The sequence below is a fragment of the Neolamprologus brichardi genome, chromosome 22 (assembly GCF_056152115.1).
Source record: "Neolamprologus brichardi isolate AB-2024 chromosome 22, ASM5615211v1, whole genome shotgun sequence".
Lineage (NCBI taxonomy): Eukaryota > Metazoa > Chordata > Actinopteri > Cichliformes > Cichlidae > Neolamprologus > Neolamprologus brichardi.
The window spans coordinates 21,353,093-21,369,202 of NC_142124.1; the positions used below are offsets into that span (position 1 = coordinate 21,353,093).

The 16,110-nt window shown below is 44.2% G+C and overlaps 3 protein-coding genes across 3 annotated transcripts; all 3 read right to left on the reverse strand.

Annotated features, from left to right (window-relative positions):
• Positions 1–474: 474 nt before the first annotated feature.
• On the reverse strand, positions 475–2,299 carry hoxa1a (homeobox A1a). Its single transcript, XM_006787609.3, has 2 exons — positions 1,624–2,299; positions 475–1,233 (listed from the first exon to the last, which is right to left on the reverse strand). The coding sequence occupies exons 1-2, from the start codon at positions 2,228–2,230 to the stop codon at positions 863–865; spliced, it is 978 nt and encodes a 325-aa protein (XP_006787672.1). The 5' UTR covers positions 2,231–2,299; the 3' UTR covers positions 475–862.
• Positions 2,300–5,755: 3,456 nt separating this feature from the next.
• On the reverse strand, positions 5,756–8,257 carry LOC102788988 (homeobox protein Hox-A2a). Its single transcript, XM_006787608.3, has 2 exons — positions 7,430–8,257; positions 5,756–6,809 (listed from the first exon to the last, which is right to left on the reverse strand). Exons 1-2 carry the CDS (start codon positions 7,791–7,793, stop codon positions 6,097–6,099), a joined length of 1,077 nt encoding a protein of 358 aa, XP_006787671.1. The 5' UTR covers positions 7,794–8,257; the 3' UTR covers positions 5,756–6,096.
• A 703-nt stretch (positions 8,258–8,960) lies between these two features.
• Positions 8,961–16,110, reverse strand: hoxa3a (homeobox A3a). The gene is made up of 2 exons (XM_087834553.1): positions 15,639–16,110; positions 8,961–13,099 (listed from the first exon to the last, which is right to left on the reverse strand). The coding sequence occupies exons 1-2, from the start codon at positions 16,102–16,104 to the stop codon at positions 12,306–12,308; spliced, it is 1,260 nt and encodes a 419-aa protein (XP_087690679.1). The 5' UTR covers positions 16,105–16,110; the 3' UTR covers positions 8,961–12,305.

Here is a 16,110-nt window from a genome sequence, read left to right on the forward strand (position 1 = left end):
TTGCTTTTCTGTCTGCTGGGTTTAGGAAAATTTTAACCATAGCATTTGCTCTGACAACGAATCGAAAGTCTGCAGCACTCTCTCCCCCTTAGAAATGACACATAGGAAAAAAACTTTAGAGGTAAACGCACTTTAATACACATGATTGACCCGTAAACGTCTCTCTGGACCAAACAGTTGTGTGCTTCACTCGATTTAACAGCTAGCAGGTTAAAGCTTCAAACGTACAAAGCCATAAAATGACCGATTCTGCAACTGATAAAACTCAGCTCCTCACTAATAATACATGAAAGCATTACGCATCATGCAAACCTCACGCAACAGACAAACAGTTGACACACAGAGACCTGAAACACAGAAGAGACAGTGTTTAAGTGGCTACTGGAACAGTGTACTCATTAACGATTTCATAACCGAGGTTATCTCGTTGATTGTGTGATGCCTAATTGATAGCATCCGGTGCAATCAGACTGGCTGGGGTGCACAAGTTTGGCAAATCTGAGGTATTTGTGAGTGCAGATTTGTGACACTTGCCTCTTCAGAGGCAGACTTAAAGATGGCGCTGAGTGTCCCTTGCACAACATAATTTTGGCGAATTGCAATTTCAAAAGCGAATGGACAGATTTTAACCAATGCACTTTGTTTTTTAGGGCGACAAGGCTATAGATCTTGCAAACACAACACACAATATAAAACGAATATGGTCCAGAAGGGGTCCGTGAGTTCCCCAATAGTGCATTGTTCACATCATGTATGTGCACAACTGTCATCCATTAACAAATTTTTGCCTTTGATACACTTGTATGGAATTTGGTATACACAGGCCGCCTTGACCCATAGAAGTAAAGGGGTCACTTGACCCTCAGTTGGAGGCGAAAGGATCAGCCCCCGTGGAAGACACAGTGGAGGATGTGGGAGAAGGAGTAGATGGGGCTGAGATAGATTTCTCGGATGCTGCATCGTCCATTTTCTCCTGACTGCTGTCCGAGGATGTAAGTTTGGCTGGCAGCAGCCCTTCTTTCTCTCGCTTTTTCTGCTTCATCCTCCGGTTCTGGAACCAAATTTTCACCTGAGTCTCATTCAGTTGCAGCGCGGCTGCAATTTCTACACGGCGCGCCCGGGTCAGGTACTTGTTGAAGTGGAATTCCTTCTCTAGTTCCGTCAGCTGTTTGGTTGTGAAGTTGGTCCGGACCGTGTTCGGCTGACCAGCATAACCATACTCACCAGACCTCCCTGCAAAGAGGAAAACAAATCACTGTAACTCTGAAGAAGAGGGTTTTTTTCTTCTCTGATCAGAGTACACATATGCCTTGAGACTGTACTGTGTCTGTGCAACAAGACTCAACTTTTAGGTACGAGCCAAATAGCATTAGCTACTCGAAAAAACATCCAACAACGGCCTTAGAAGAGATTCAAATATTATACAACACATGTGTTATCACACAGGTGGATTGCGTTAAAATGAAAGGATCTAAAGTACTACATTAAAAGTTAAGGTCATATATTGGTGTTTCGTGTGCTTATTTTATTTTTTGAAAAACTTCCCAGTTTAAAGATTTTGGATCATTTATAAGACAGCATTTTTGTGCACCCGCACTTTCACCCACTATACTTGGCACCAACCTGTTTTTGGTGGATTCCTCTTAACTTTCATCCAGTCAAAAGTCTGTGCAGACGATGCGCCCTCAGACAGAGGTGAACAGCAAGCCTCCAGATGAGCTGCATGCAGAGGTGACAGCGGGTTTGAACACCCTGGATAAGGGGGCGCTTGCTCGTGCCCGCCGCTGTAGGCAGTGTGGCTATACTGCAGTTGACCCAGGGGGGCGGCACTGTAACCATGGCGATGCTGAGAAACCATGGAGGAGGAAATGTTACCAGAGTACATCAGTGGGCCGCACTGAGGGAATGCAGCTGCGGTGTCTACTTCCTGGGCGAGGGCATGGTGGTTATAATTAGTGCAGAAACTTTGGGGTCCATAGTTAGAGCTGCAGGCCGGGTGCGCCCCATAGGGGAGACTTAGAGAGCTGGCATTAGACTGGTACGACCCCGGCTGGTGAGAGACGCAGTCAGGAGAAGCTCTGCTCACCATGAAATGGTCATCCACCCCGCAGTTGTTAACAGTGGCCCCGCACGACTGGAAAGTTGTAATCCCGTGGTCCGAGTGAAAAGCCCTAACAGTGCATGAGCCACCTTCCCCGCTCATCACCGTGTAGTCTAAGAAACTGCTCATTGTAGCATTTTTTCTAACCGGAACGAGGGACCGTCCTCTGCACAGACAACCCCCTGATGTCTTCCTTTCTCCCCTCTTACCCCGAGTGACCGTGCCAATCTTTACCTATACTAGGTCTTATCAGAGAAGGGAGGGGGTCGCACGGGCCGATATCAATGAACGGGTTCTGTCACGTGGGCCCGGGTCAGCCAGTGAGGTACTTGTCCTTATCCCTTTAGCCGGTGACAGATTGGTGTTTGAGGGGCTATTTAAATTCCAAGCACTCGTCGATCAAGGTGACGCGCGTCGCCACTAATGTATTGGCCGAGCAAACAATGAGCTGCGAGGCAGACAGCGGTGGACAGCTTCGGGGTCGCATGAAGACCGGGGCCACTGTTAAAACTGTTTCTTCTAAGCTCCACTGTGCGCTCTTCCACGACCACAGAGAGAGATTAACGTTTGTCCCTCTGCACCCTCGCCATGAGGACGACCTAGCACTCTGACCTCAGGTAGGTATTTTTGGAACAGAGACGAGAATAGGTGTGTGTGTGTGCGTGTGTGTGCGTGTGTGTGTGTGTGTGTGTGTGTGTGTGTGACACGTGCGCATAACAGTTGCGATTTCATGTGTATAACGGTGTCATTATCTTCTAGTTGGATGGATGGGTGGATGGATGGGTGCGTGTCACTGCCACGGGCTATCTGTGGGCTATTAATGTCACATTCCCTTGCAAAATGTTTCACTTCACGCTTGAACATTGAGAGAAATATTGTCACAGAGTGACGGTAAAGGGAAGCAAAAGACAGAAAACGTATCTCCCGTCACAGACCGCCTTTTTATTTTGCACAACTTTGTTTTCCCATCAAGGTCGCATTGGACGTATATGACTGCTCGCTTTGCCGGGAGGTCACAGGTGATGAAGCGACAAGACAACACATAGAACATTAAGATGATGTGGTATTAATTTCTTTCCACCCTCTGCTCCGGTCATAGGGTCTGCTATCCACCCTGATTTCACTCCCACATGTATTCATTATGCATGTATAGTGATCAAATGATCTCATAACGCCAGGCCAGTCGTGGAGCTAATGCATCCACATAGCCCGAGGTGCAAGTGTGGGCTGATTATCCTGTTAAGTTCATCAAATAAAGCTGTTGGCGAAATTAATGCCCGCGACAAGCGGCGTTGATAAGGGGTAGAGCTTGTGCGTGGGAGACTGGCGGCAGCGGCAGCAGATGCCCAACCTCTCACTGAGGAAGCAAAAGGAATGAAGCGGGAAGAAGGGAGGGAGGGAACGAGTGAGAAAGGCTCACACGGAGGGATGAGCGCCCCCAAAGGTCGCATGTGGTCATGCACTCGAAATCTCGAAATGTTTTTAACCTCTAGAGAAAATATATGATCGTATTCTTGGAGATATTTTATCGCTATACATTCCAGGGAACACTTTACGCAGCGGTGGTTATGGATCAAAGACAGCTGGTGTTTTTGTCACTGTATCAATTATTTACAATTCTTTGCGCTGCTTTGACTCCACAACATGTCAGAGGGGACTACTGGAGCCCACTGTTTACGCCTCACTTTTAATTAAATAATACAACAGTGTGTAAAGGCGCCCCACGTGGACAAGCACATCATTCAGATGATGCTTACTGGTTGTTAATAATAAGGATCGTGCAATAATGTGCGATGTTATGCAGCAATACCATACAGTTACTTTTTTGGAGGTGTTCATTCACTGAAGTTGTTCTAATTAAGAATTTGAATGTAGTCTGATTTTGTGAATTTTAACACAAGTAAATGATGCGGATGCTTCTACCACTAGTATGGCAAATTAAATAGAAATGCATACCGATAATCGCATAACGATGATACTTCAAAGTGTTTAAAAGATAAGAGGTGCAAACTTCCCACCAGTTGGAGGGAGGGGGGAGTAGGGTCAATACCCTCCACCCATCACCCTCCTCCCTTTCCTCTGTCTTCCCAGCTGCCTGTGAAAAAGTAGTGAGTGGGCGCAATGGATCTTGCCTTGCCTGATTATGGAAACTTCGCCAGGCCTCGGAGCTTTCTTGGCTCTTTGTGTGTGAACGCATGTGCGCAGACAAGGCGCGCTGTCTTGGAATGATTTGGTTAAACTGGCCCTGTGGTTAGTCAGAGTGCAGGAGTGCGAGATCTGCCCCCGCTTTTACCCATACATCCCCTCCTCTCCTCCTCCTTAAACTCAAACACAGACCACTTGCTCAGTAAGACTAATGTCCAGCCAGTCAATGAGCTGCTTATGGCTTCCAGATTATTCGATAAACGTTGGATCCTCTAAATGTCGCGCGTGTAGATGAGTTTCTGGATCGATCCGTGCAGGCAGGCTGGCCTATGCGGCTTTTCCCTTCTTTCCTTCTTTCTTTTTAAGCATGTTGCAGATAAACCTGTTTAAGTGCACTATAACTTTTTTTTAGTTGAGCTCATAACTGTTTCCCAAAGTGAAATCAGGTGCAATACAGCACAACAAGACACTTTATAAGCCCTTTAAAACAAGTGCAAAAGTGATTTTAAAATCCCCCCAAAGTACAGATACTTTCTTAATAAAGTACGCCGTGATGGCGGACCCTGTTCAATGCAGCAAGCATGCTCTTACTGGTAATTATTTATCTGATGAATCGCATTTAGTCCACGAGTAGTCTGTTTTGAGTTTAGTCTACTTTTAACACACGAGGGAAAGTGTGCAACTCATAACCTGAGCAGGCTGCTACCGCTGCTGCTGTCGCCGAGCCAGAGCCGTGTTTAAACAAGCTATAAAAATGAATTATTACCAAACGCATGCAGAGAATCAGCCCCTTTTAGCCCAGGAATTGGGGAGTCCCATATGAAAATGTAAGTGGGGTTTTATTTGTGCACATTACGCCACAATTGGTCTCCTTAATGTCCGTCTCATTCATGCCACGGAGTGATTTATGAGCTCCTGAAGGCAAACATGGCTCGCGTATTTGCCTGCAACATGCATACAATGTTAAGAGCTCTGTCATGGCTAGATTCGTGTTGCCATATTTGCTGCTTTTTCCCCTCTCCCACTCTCTCTCTCTGCAAAATAGTTTGAAGGAGAAAATAAAAACAATCTGTGTTGGTGCTTAATCAAACAGTGTAAAACCATCTTTTTATGTTTAAGTGTAAATGCGAATTATCCAAAAGATTTAAAGAAATGCTGCAATTTTGCAGTGTTTTTTTTTTCAGTTTGTGTACAATTATACGTCATTTTACTTAAAAAAAAAAAGTGTAACCTCCAAAGTTTTAAGATTTCAGGAAACTGATTTAATTTTTTTATGGTTTAAAAAGATTACACCGTGTGTGCCTTCAACGACACGTCGAAGTCTAGCCTATTTATATTCATTGCCAACCTGTTGTTAAATTTGCATAACGCCTCTATCTCTCCATGTCCTACTTCTTAAAAATTATTTTTATTTTGTATATTTTTCTACATGAATAATTCAAGCAAAAAGCAAAAGAAAAAAGAAAAGTCTGGAAAATGGATAATAAATCACTCAAACACCAGAAAAAAGAAGATTGTAGCAAGTTAATTGTATTCTAACAAAAATATCCAAGACATTGGAAGCTATACAAAAATAAAAATGACCAGGTTCCATAGGCCTAATATTGTATAATTATTCACAAACACTCATAATTTCCATTCCAAGAGAACAAGTTGTTATGGTAATTACAAGCCACGTTTAAGCTGCTTCAGTGATTTAATCTCATCCTTACCTTGTATTAATCGTCAAGTCAAATATCAACAGAATAAATGTGCCGAATATACAAATAACATCGGGGTTAATGTTGTTGTAGCCTGATATTTATTGTCCCGAAAGAAAGAAGGGAAAAAGGTTATTTGATTGATTCTAGTTAATAGTTCAGATGCTGCAAGTCGATTGTAGTTAGAGACTCCGAGAAAAAATAGAAACTGTCCGTAGAAATGTCTACGGGGCTGTCCAGAGACTCTGACAAGCTCGGCGAGGCTGCATCGGAGAGCTGCAGGCAGGAATCCGAGGAGAAAGGTTGAAAATCGTGTAAAGAAACATCCAGGGCCGGGGGACTGTCGCCATTGTCCGGGCCAGATGCCGAGCCGGGGCCCATTGTTGACATGCAGCCCGGAACAGTGGGTGACGGGTTGGGAAAATGTTTCAGATTTTTGTCATTGCTGTTCAGCGGCGCAGCAGCAAAGCTCATCGACTCTCCATTGTGGAGCTGCTGTGTGTTGTTTTGAAAGGAGCAGGTATCTCTTTCCAGCAGGGCCCCGCTCTGCTCGTACTGGGGGGCCTCGTCCTCTTCCTCGCTGTGAATGCCGTCCTCGGCGCTCAGCCCCTTGCCGTCCCCGTTGTGGTTCTCCTTGCTCTGGGTCTGCCGCTTGTGCTTCATGCGTCGGTTTTGGAACCAGACTTTAACCTGCCTCTCGGTCAGGTCCAGCAGGGCCGCTATTTCCACCCTCCTGGGCCGGCACAGATACTTGTTGAAGTGGAACTCCTTCTCCAGCTCCAGCAGCTGTGTGTTAGTGTACGCTGTTCTCAGCCGACGGGAGCCCCCTCCTCCCCCACCGCTCTCCACGATCTCAGGCGAGCCTAGAAAATAAGCGGCACAGTAGCATGGGATTAAAAACGCAGGACCCAGCAGTTACATAACCCTGCTGCTCATAAATCTAACGTTATGGCTATCACAGTCCACCAGAGAGTGGCTCACAGCACGCTGCAGCAAAATGGCCGCTGGAGCTATACCGAACCAAACTTATACAGCGTTCACCACCCCCCTAAAAAAAATCGTCGCTCTGTAAACATCTTCATCAGATTGTTTTATAGATAAAATAAGGCTCAGCGTGAGCGTGAACTAAACTCAGTGCACTTTAGAAGCAGTGAGGTCCAGGCTGGTGTGGGATACTAATGAATGCTCCAGCTGCCCTCCTCGGCAAAGGCACTCCATCACTCTTCATTACTGTCACACATCAAAACTCTGCCTCGGCTAGGGGAATAAATCATCTTACATCACCAAACTTTACCCAAACTTTTTTTTGCTTCCTTTTATTGCTTCACACACAATAACTGCAAAGCAACAACCATAAATCTGCCACAATGAACCGACTTAAAGCCTATTTGTTGTTTCGAGGAAGGGCCTTTGCAGGTCTTCAATTTAGCACCAGAGAGTGAAGATAGATCACAGCAGCTCGTTCTGCTTTGAAATAACCCACCTTTCGGAGAGAAGCACACGGGTCCGTTGGAGATGGTAGTAGCAGTGGAAGTCGGCAGGTGGTTCCTCTTGGAGGCTTTCTTCTCCCGCATCCATGGGTACTCCGGGGGTAAGGAGGCGGTAGGCAGCGGGCTACATCCGTCGGGGCTGTGTCTAGGCCGGCCATGCCGCGGATGGCTGCCCGGGTTGAGGCTGGGAATGGTCTGCTCAAAGGGAGGAGGAATCAGTGTCGGGCGTGAAAGCGTCGAGCTCTTGATTGATGAACTTTGAAATGAATCAGCGACAGGGGGGAAAGATGTCAGGCACTCAGCAAGCGACGGCTGACTATTGATAAAACCGCTCTCTCGCTCGAATTCGTAATTCATCTCCTCTCCCTGAGAGCCGAGGAAAGTTTGCACGCGTATTTCTTAAAAAATGTTGCAGCTCAGTGATGACGAAAAATTAAAAAAATCATCAAAAAAATCTCCTTGTGGTGTTTTTTTTTCTATTTCACTGATTACGGCCGTATGGGGACCGAGCTGCTATTAAACTATTGAATTCATGGAGACAAGGTTGAAATTGGACCGAATTGCCTGTCACATGATTACCTCTGCCCAATGACAATTTGGGGTTTAATCAAAAGAAGCCACTGTCTGCCTGATTGATCCAAAACTCTGGTGAAGAACGCCTCGCTCAGCTGGGGGGGGGCGACTGTTTATATTTACATCTTTGTCTGCTGAGTTTATCCTCCTCTCGCCCTGCAGTCCACTCCACTAAGCTACAAAATGTGTTTTTTAAGAATGGCTGACGCGCTCACTATTACAGGGAAAGAGCACAGCCTGGGTGCGCGGATTCGTGCACTCCTCTTTCTCGTCTTTCTCGTATTGTTTGAGGATGTCAGTGGAGAACGCCCCCACCACACACCACACACACACACACACACACACACACACACACACACACACACACACTTCACGCCAGTAGCCCAGCTATTCATACAATCAAGAGTCAGCCTTCAGAGGTGGAAAAAAAATGAAACGCTCAAAACTGATTTTGAGATTTCTCGACAGAAACAAACCACAACAATGAAGTCTGTTCACTGTGAGGTGAGTGTGGACACCAGGATGAATGTGATTCTTTAAAGGTTTCATAATAATGACATATGCAGTGCATCCGCTGGCATGTGTTGCAATAAAAAGGCCCATCCATAAAGTTAATACTGACAGATATGGCACGTTCAGACCATTTCACCAACCCATAACAGTGGTTGAACATTTACAGCTATTGTGCAGAAATTTGCGCAGGGACACACAGGCATGTGTTATGCATATGCGCTCACAAACGTGTGTTATTTTTGTTATTATTATGATTATTATTATTACTATTATAGGCTTTTTATGCTGACTTGACAGATATGATATTAAGGCACGAAGCAGTTTCGTTTACTCCACAAAAAGGTATTATAACGAGGTCATGCACGCTCGTATGCGTGCAGCTACTAACAAATATTATAGTAAACCCACAGGAGCTTTTTCTTTTATTATTATTGTTGGTGTTGGTCACAATTTTCGATAACTAAAATCTACCATAATTACTGCCTTTGCACATCTTTGAAACGGTTCCTTTTTTATATTAAGCAGGAAGCCACTCCACGGGCTAAGCCTGGATTTACTGGAAGGGCACTGGTTACAGTGCTGAGAAAGCCTCTCATTGTATTCCCATTATCATTTCTACCTGAAATTGCAATGAAGCAAACACAGTTACAATCGACCACTTACAACGAATCCATTTGCAGCGTTATTATGCGGATGGAAATGTTATTGAATTGCCCTTCCCCGCCGTGTTTGGTTTCATGCCTCTTCCAGAATAATCTGTGAAAACCACGTTTGTGATATTTTTTTCGTTAGGCAGCACATACCGTATTTTCATTTTTTAAAAAGTGGCTCGGTGAGTAGGAGATGGAAGAAGAGAAGTGGTAGGCTTCTCTCAGTTTGTTGCTTATATACCAAACAAAGAGTCCTGGAAGCCTGCGCGCGATCAATCTTACTCGCCAAAAGGTCTGACAGCTCGGTGCCCTCACAACACATTTAAGGCTTCTAACTCTCTGCCGGATCAAATGCAGGCAGGAAGCCGGTGAGAAACACTGGCCCCTCAGATTAGAACCAGTTTCTGTTCACAGACATAGTCTAGCTGTCGCTGGAGGGATATTTTTAAAGATAAATACGAATCCAGCTACACGAGATGCCACCATTTCCTTTTTTATGAGGAGGCGGTAACGCGCCAGCGGTGAGTAGGGCGAAGCAGCGTGTTCACCTGGCTTTTATCTTTGAATTCTCAATGCGTTTTAAACTACATTCACTTTTCGTTTAAGTAGCATGTGAGAAAGCGGGGTGACGGACGGAGTTGCTAGGGGCAAAGACGGATGACTTTTTTCGGGGGAATTACGCACAGGCTTTGTGTGAAAGAAAAGGAGTGGGTGGCTGCATTTTAGTGGACCCCAGCCTGTCCTACACACTTATCTTTATAGCAGGACTGATTTAGAACCACTTTCCCACGGATGTAAGATGCCCAAGTCTTCTCTTTCACTTAAAACTATATCAGCGTGCTACCTATGGGTTAAATCTTTGCCTTGTTGTTAAAGCGCGTGCACGCGTGTGCGTGGATGTCTGCGTGTGTGTGGCTGTGTTGGATGCAGAAATACTCAATCCATCAGCTTTTTTTTTTTTTTTGCAGTGACAGACCATGGTTCAATTGTTCTAGTTTTGCCTGCTAGCCATATGTCAGGGCCAGTAATGTTCATGCCCACTTAAATCAATCAGTTTGGCCTGAAATTCTAATAATAATAATAATTATTATTATTATTATTTAGTGCAAAATTAAAGAGAGCAAATAATGTAGCAAGTGTAGAAAAAAGTAGGCTTGTAAACATTGGTTTCGAAATAAAAGGAGCATGTTAAACATAATGATGTATACACTGTCCACATTTAGTTAATTGCACACCCAAAGTGTAGTCTTTTAGCTCCAGCTGTGTCTCTATTGTATACTGGAAATTTATAAATACTGAAAATGCCTGCAAAAATTCTAAGACAGATATTAAAATGATAATACTAACAGTAATTCTTGTAGCACCTTTTTAATTTTATAAAAGTAAAAAAACGAATATAATGTCCTTTTTTTGAAAAAAAACAACAACTTTTGAATTGATAATTCCTTTTGTTGTAGCCATCTTCACAACGGAGCTGCTTCGTACCGAGCTGGCTTTACAACTCTGGCATCTGCAAATCTGTAGAATAATGAGACCAATAAGCCGCGTTATGATTCTAGTTCAGACTGTATCCTCTCTGACCGCATTTGACTGAAAATATCAGCGGATTATTTTTTAAACGATTTCTCATTTAGCTTGTTGTCTTCTTGCAGATTCTCCAGAAGGGCCCCGGTGACATTTTTATTATTATGGATGTGCCCACGCAGATGAGAGGAGGGGAGAGGGCCACCCTGGAGTTTTCTTCACCTCGAATCAAGTGAAGGGGAGGAAAATAAAATAAAATAAAACAAAAAAGAATGCATCGTTTATTACGCATTTTTACTATATCTGCCAATATTTGCCTGCATGTTATTGGATAATATTTATGGCCAATATTCCACGTTATGTTGTATGAAAAAATAAAAATATATTGCCACTTTATATGTGTGATAGGCTACTCTATGATTTGTTATTGTTAAAACATTTTTGTTTCTTTTCCTTTACGTCTATTTGCCTGACTATATATTTGGAAACTGATTAGATTTTTTTTCACCTCCATTTTATTGCAGAGAAACCTAAAGATGTATATTTATACTTTTTAGTCCACTTCGTGATTTGTGATCGTGTGCAATGCTTCTGCCAAGCCTAAATTAAAATCGAAGGCTATGCTTTCGGTATATTTCAATTCTTTTATTTATTTGTTCTAACTGGAGCAGCATGGAATGTATGACATCGAAAAAAAAGTTTGTTTCTTATTACTTCAATAAAGAAACAGCTAACGTAATATGTCCTTCTTTTCCACCCTTATTGCATGACTGATTGACTTTTACATTCGCTGAGAAAAATAAAACACCTCCTTCGAAGAAGAAAAAAATAGAAACAGCCTCTAACAGGAACATGGGTTTTCTGCTGCTGAGGAGCTAATACAGACTAACATGTATGGGCTGAAAAAGGGCCGAGACGCAAATTTTCCACCAACCTTCTACCCACACAAGGATGGAGGGGGTGTCAAATAATACTAAAGGACTCTTTCATCTTTCACACCAAACAAAATAAATAACATTAGAAAGTCCAAAAAATGGAACAAAACACAAGCAAGGGGGAGGGGTTGCCTGTAAGCTTATGACCCTTGCTTCTGAAAACGTATTTTCCCTCTTAATCCCAACTCGTGGCTCTTGAAGGACGCTTACACATAAGTGCAACAAAATGCAAAATGCAAAACAAAAAAAAGAAAAAAAAAAGAGAGAAAACATAATTCTTCAATTGCGGATAAATAAGAGGACGGACACATTCACATTGAAAATGGATAACATGTGTTCATAATACCCTGTTTGAGTTTTTGATTAGAAAACATTAAAAAAAGATTAAATAAGTCTATGCATATACTGCGCCCCCCTCCCTCCCCTCCCCTCCCGCCTACAGCCCAGATAAAGGTCTCTGTGAGACAATGACACGAGCAAATTCAAGCAAGTCGTGATTATTTTTCCTACGCTACTTCACACACCAAAAAAATTAAAAAGGGGGAAAAAAAACTATAGGGAACATAAACAAAAGCAGAGAGATTGTGGGAGCCGTGAGGAGGCGCATAAACAAAGCAGTAATATGTCTGGAGGTGGATAAGACAATGGGCGGAGTGATCCAGGCAGCGCCGCTGCTACAGATGCGTCAGTTTGGGCGCTTCCTGGATTCTTCCCTGAGAGTAGTGCGGCGTTAGGTCTGTGTACGTCGGTGTTGGATCACACACTCCGTGATGCTGACTGTTACCCATTGTGATTGCTCCATTATACTCCATGTTTGCGGACGGTGGGTGCGTAAGGTGGGCCAGACCGAAAACAGAGGCCCCAGAACTGGGCATTGAGTCGATGTAACCTCCGCCGACATAAACAGGGCTGCCTTGCATGTGCGTCCCGTAACTGCCATTGCCTTGGAGGGGATGCGCGTCATACTCGGGCGTGGCAGAGTCGTTCCCGGGATACCTCTTCTGGGAGGGCGGGCAGTTGTTGAGGGAGTTGTTTAAAGGAGGGGGGTATGACGTAGGCATACCGTATGCGTTTTGATGAGGTTTACTGTAAGAATTCGGCGACTGGGATTCATATGGAACACTGTTTACGAGAGAATGCATAGAGTTGAGGTATCCGCCTCCCACACCGCCAGCACCGGAAGCTGGGCCCACGGGACTGCGCGGGGACTGTCCACCGGGAGAAGGCATCATTCCGACGCCTTTCTGATCCTTCTTGTATTTCATCCTGCGGTTCTGGAACCAGATTTTGATCTGTCTCTCTGTGAGGTTGAGCAGGTTCGCCATCTCTACCCTCCGGGGTCTGCAGAGGTACCGGTTAAAGTGGAACTCCTTCTCCAATTCCACAAGCTGAGCGCTAGTGTAAGCTGTCCGGGCCCTCTTTGATGCTGCTGACCCCGGAGGGCTTTTGTCTCCGGGGCAACTCTCCACTGTCAGGATGAAGGAGAGGAGGATGTCAGTCAGTAATTCGTTATACAGAGAGCGGTACAGAGGCAAAGACAGGAGAGTGAAGGCGACATCATGTGACAACACATAGCTGTTAGCAAACTCTGTGATCAGGAGGGGGCGGTGGTGTTGACTGGGGAGTTTACTAAATAAGTTTGCCCGCTTAAATATGTATCATAATGATCAGTAACACTAATAACGTGCGTATGTGCATATGTTCCAAACATCTCAATATTTCTAATAAACCCACTCCCCTATGGCAAATCACAGGAGTTATCATCAAGGCTCCATGAGCCAGCTAGTCACATGCACAGCTTCACAGACTGCAAAGCAAAAAGTGCAACTGGACAATAATGGCTCAGTATCTGATATGGAATCAGGTAACCTCAGGTTTACTACTAAAACATCTTGACCCTCATTTCCCCCCATAGTTGCAGGGTAGCTCACACATAATGCAAACACAAGCATTATGCATTCCTCAGGGTGTATATAAAACAGTTCGCCTTGCCCTCACTGATAAGCTTAAGAGGCTGGATCTTGGCTGCAGAATTGCAAGGTGCTAGTCTACTTACTGTTATGGCAGGCGGCCAACATTTAATAACTATCACTGCCTTTCGCCCAAATCTTAAGTAATAGCAATGCAGGATGACATAATCTGGTCCATTGTGTTATGTTATGGATGAGAAATACGTGATCACGTGGATTTGACGTAATGCCTTAGAATCACACGATTATTACCGGATCGGTTTAGTTTTACTTTTTTGACGACTTGATTTTTAAAAGGCCACTTAGTTTAGGTCATGCAAGATGCTAACTGTAACGTATGTGTCAAGCACTATGAATCTTTCCTACGTGAGTAACAGGTGCGTATAAATTATTTTTCTGACAAATACTGGAAGCTCCGGGCGTTCTTCGAACTCATTAACACACCCTTCCAAGCACCATTCAGGCTGAAACCAGTCTGCTTTGCATCTTGACTAAACAAAACAAATAAAAAATAAAAAAACAGAGCCCTGATCCACCCGATCCGGCCTGAGTTGTCCAGTGAACAAAGAGGTACTGGAATGAGTATCTGCGTAAAATGTAAAGGACTTTCCAAAGTTGTTTATTTATAAAGCCTGGGCTTTTATATGTTGCATACGTCATGAAGACTTCTTAACGGCGTAACAAAGCTATGAGCATTACACATTCACTGAAGACTGCTGCTTAATTTATTAAGAAAATCCTCCAGCTTGCAAAAGGTCTTTGAAAGCAATTCTGAAATTAACTCTTCGTTATGGAAGTAAAAATAAGACTCTTCAAACCACTACAGTGTCTTCATCTTGACAATGAGATCTCAATAATAAGATTTGCCGTTCTTATAAACCTTGAACGTGCATCAAGGGTTTCCATAAATCGGCTATGTGATGCTGAAAACAAATTAAAAAACCTTTGCTGCACTTGAAATAACTAAACTTAATGAAAAGCGCCACACTGCCTTGCAGTTCAGCGATTGCACTTGGTAAGATCCTGGAATGTCATTAGATTATTACCCATTTATTTTTACAGAAAGGAAGAAGTGTTGACTACCCAGAGCTAAACTCAGAACCCCTGACCCCGAATTTCCCTGGCGTCAAAACTAGCAGGTTCTACCTTGCGTGCATGAACGTGCGTAAAGGGTTGGGACTTTTTACGGATTGTTAAAAAAACACACACACACAAAAAAAACCTCTCCTGATACTCATCGAGCCACGCGCCTTTGCTTCTATAGGTACACTATAACCTGCACACCGAAATTAAAGCATATAGCCACTGAATTTACAAAATAAGAAGTTCGTGGGAAGGTGTGCATTTCGAAATGTTTAGCTTTCCTCTAAGTAAATACGGACCATCTCCCACACATGCACACTGACCCACAGAGTTTTTCGCTAATCAAAACAGCAGGACAAACTGAAACAACTGTTGTGTGTGTTTGTTGTCTGTCCAGGACCATTATGAGATCAGAGGAGAGGTGTGTTTACAGTAGGGACAGGTCAGCTGCAGGGCAAAAGAGACAACAAATGGTGATATCTATTGTTAATGTGGCATACAGTTTTTCCGCAGTCTAAAACGTCATATTGCGCAAATAATTTGTAACAATCCTTACAGATTTTGACCAGGATGCAGTGTAGCCAGTCTGTCATTTTACACTGCACTTTACTACAACTGCAGTGTAGAATAAATAAATGTAATAGTAAAGGGTATGTGTGGGATTATGGTACTTATACATTACAGCAATAGCAATGTAATTCAATGACACACTGATTATTAATGATTTAAAACATTTAACAACTCCCTGTCCCCGATGCAGAAAACACACCATTGTGACCTTCCCAGGGGAAGTATTGTTCTGTTGTGGGCCCACCCCCCTTTCCTCGTAACCCCTTACCTGCTCACCCCCTTGTGCATTGCATCCTCTCTAAACCAAACATGAGCAGTTTTCTGGTTGCAGACCAACAAAGAGTGTGGATATTAGAGGAGCAGTCATGTTAATGCAGTGAGTACCTGAACTGGAGCTACTGGTGGGTTTCTGCTTGGTGTTCTGACGGGATTCCTTCATCCAGGGGAAGATCTGCTTGCTGCGAGCGGTAGAGGTCGGGGAGTCGTTCTTGGCACTGACTGGTTGGTTGGATCCGTTGCTTGTGTTTTGGCTGATAGCACCGGGGGACTGTGAGGGAGGGGGTGGGCCTGATACCGGCACCTGCGGTTGATTGCTTTCGGGATGAACCTTGGACTGCGCCGCCTGAATGGCTGTGGTCCTGTCGCAGCTCTCCGCCATCTCCCCCGGCTTTTGCAAAGCCACGGAGCCGTCAGGAGACTGCAGGGAGCAGGCAGGTCGATGGTACTCACTTTCCACATGAGAGGCCCGGGGATATTGGACCTGATTGGCATCATAACTGAAGCCATTTGCGCTTTGATATGGGTAGCCACTGTAAATTGCGGAGCTGTCGTAGTAGGTTGCCTTTTGCATCTCGCC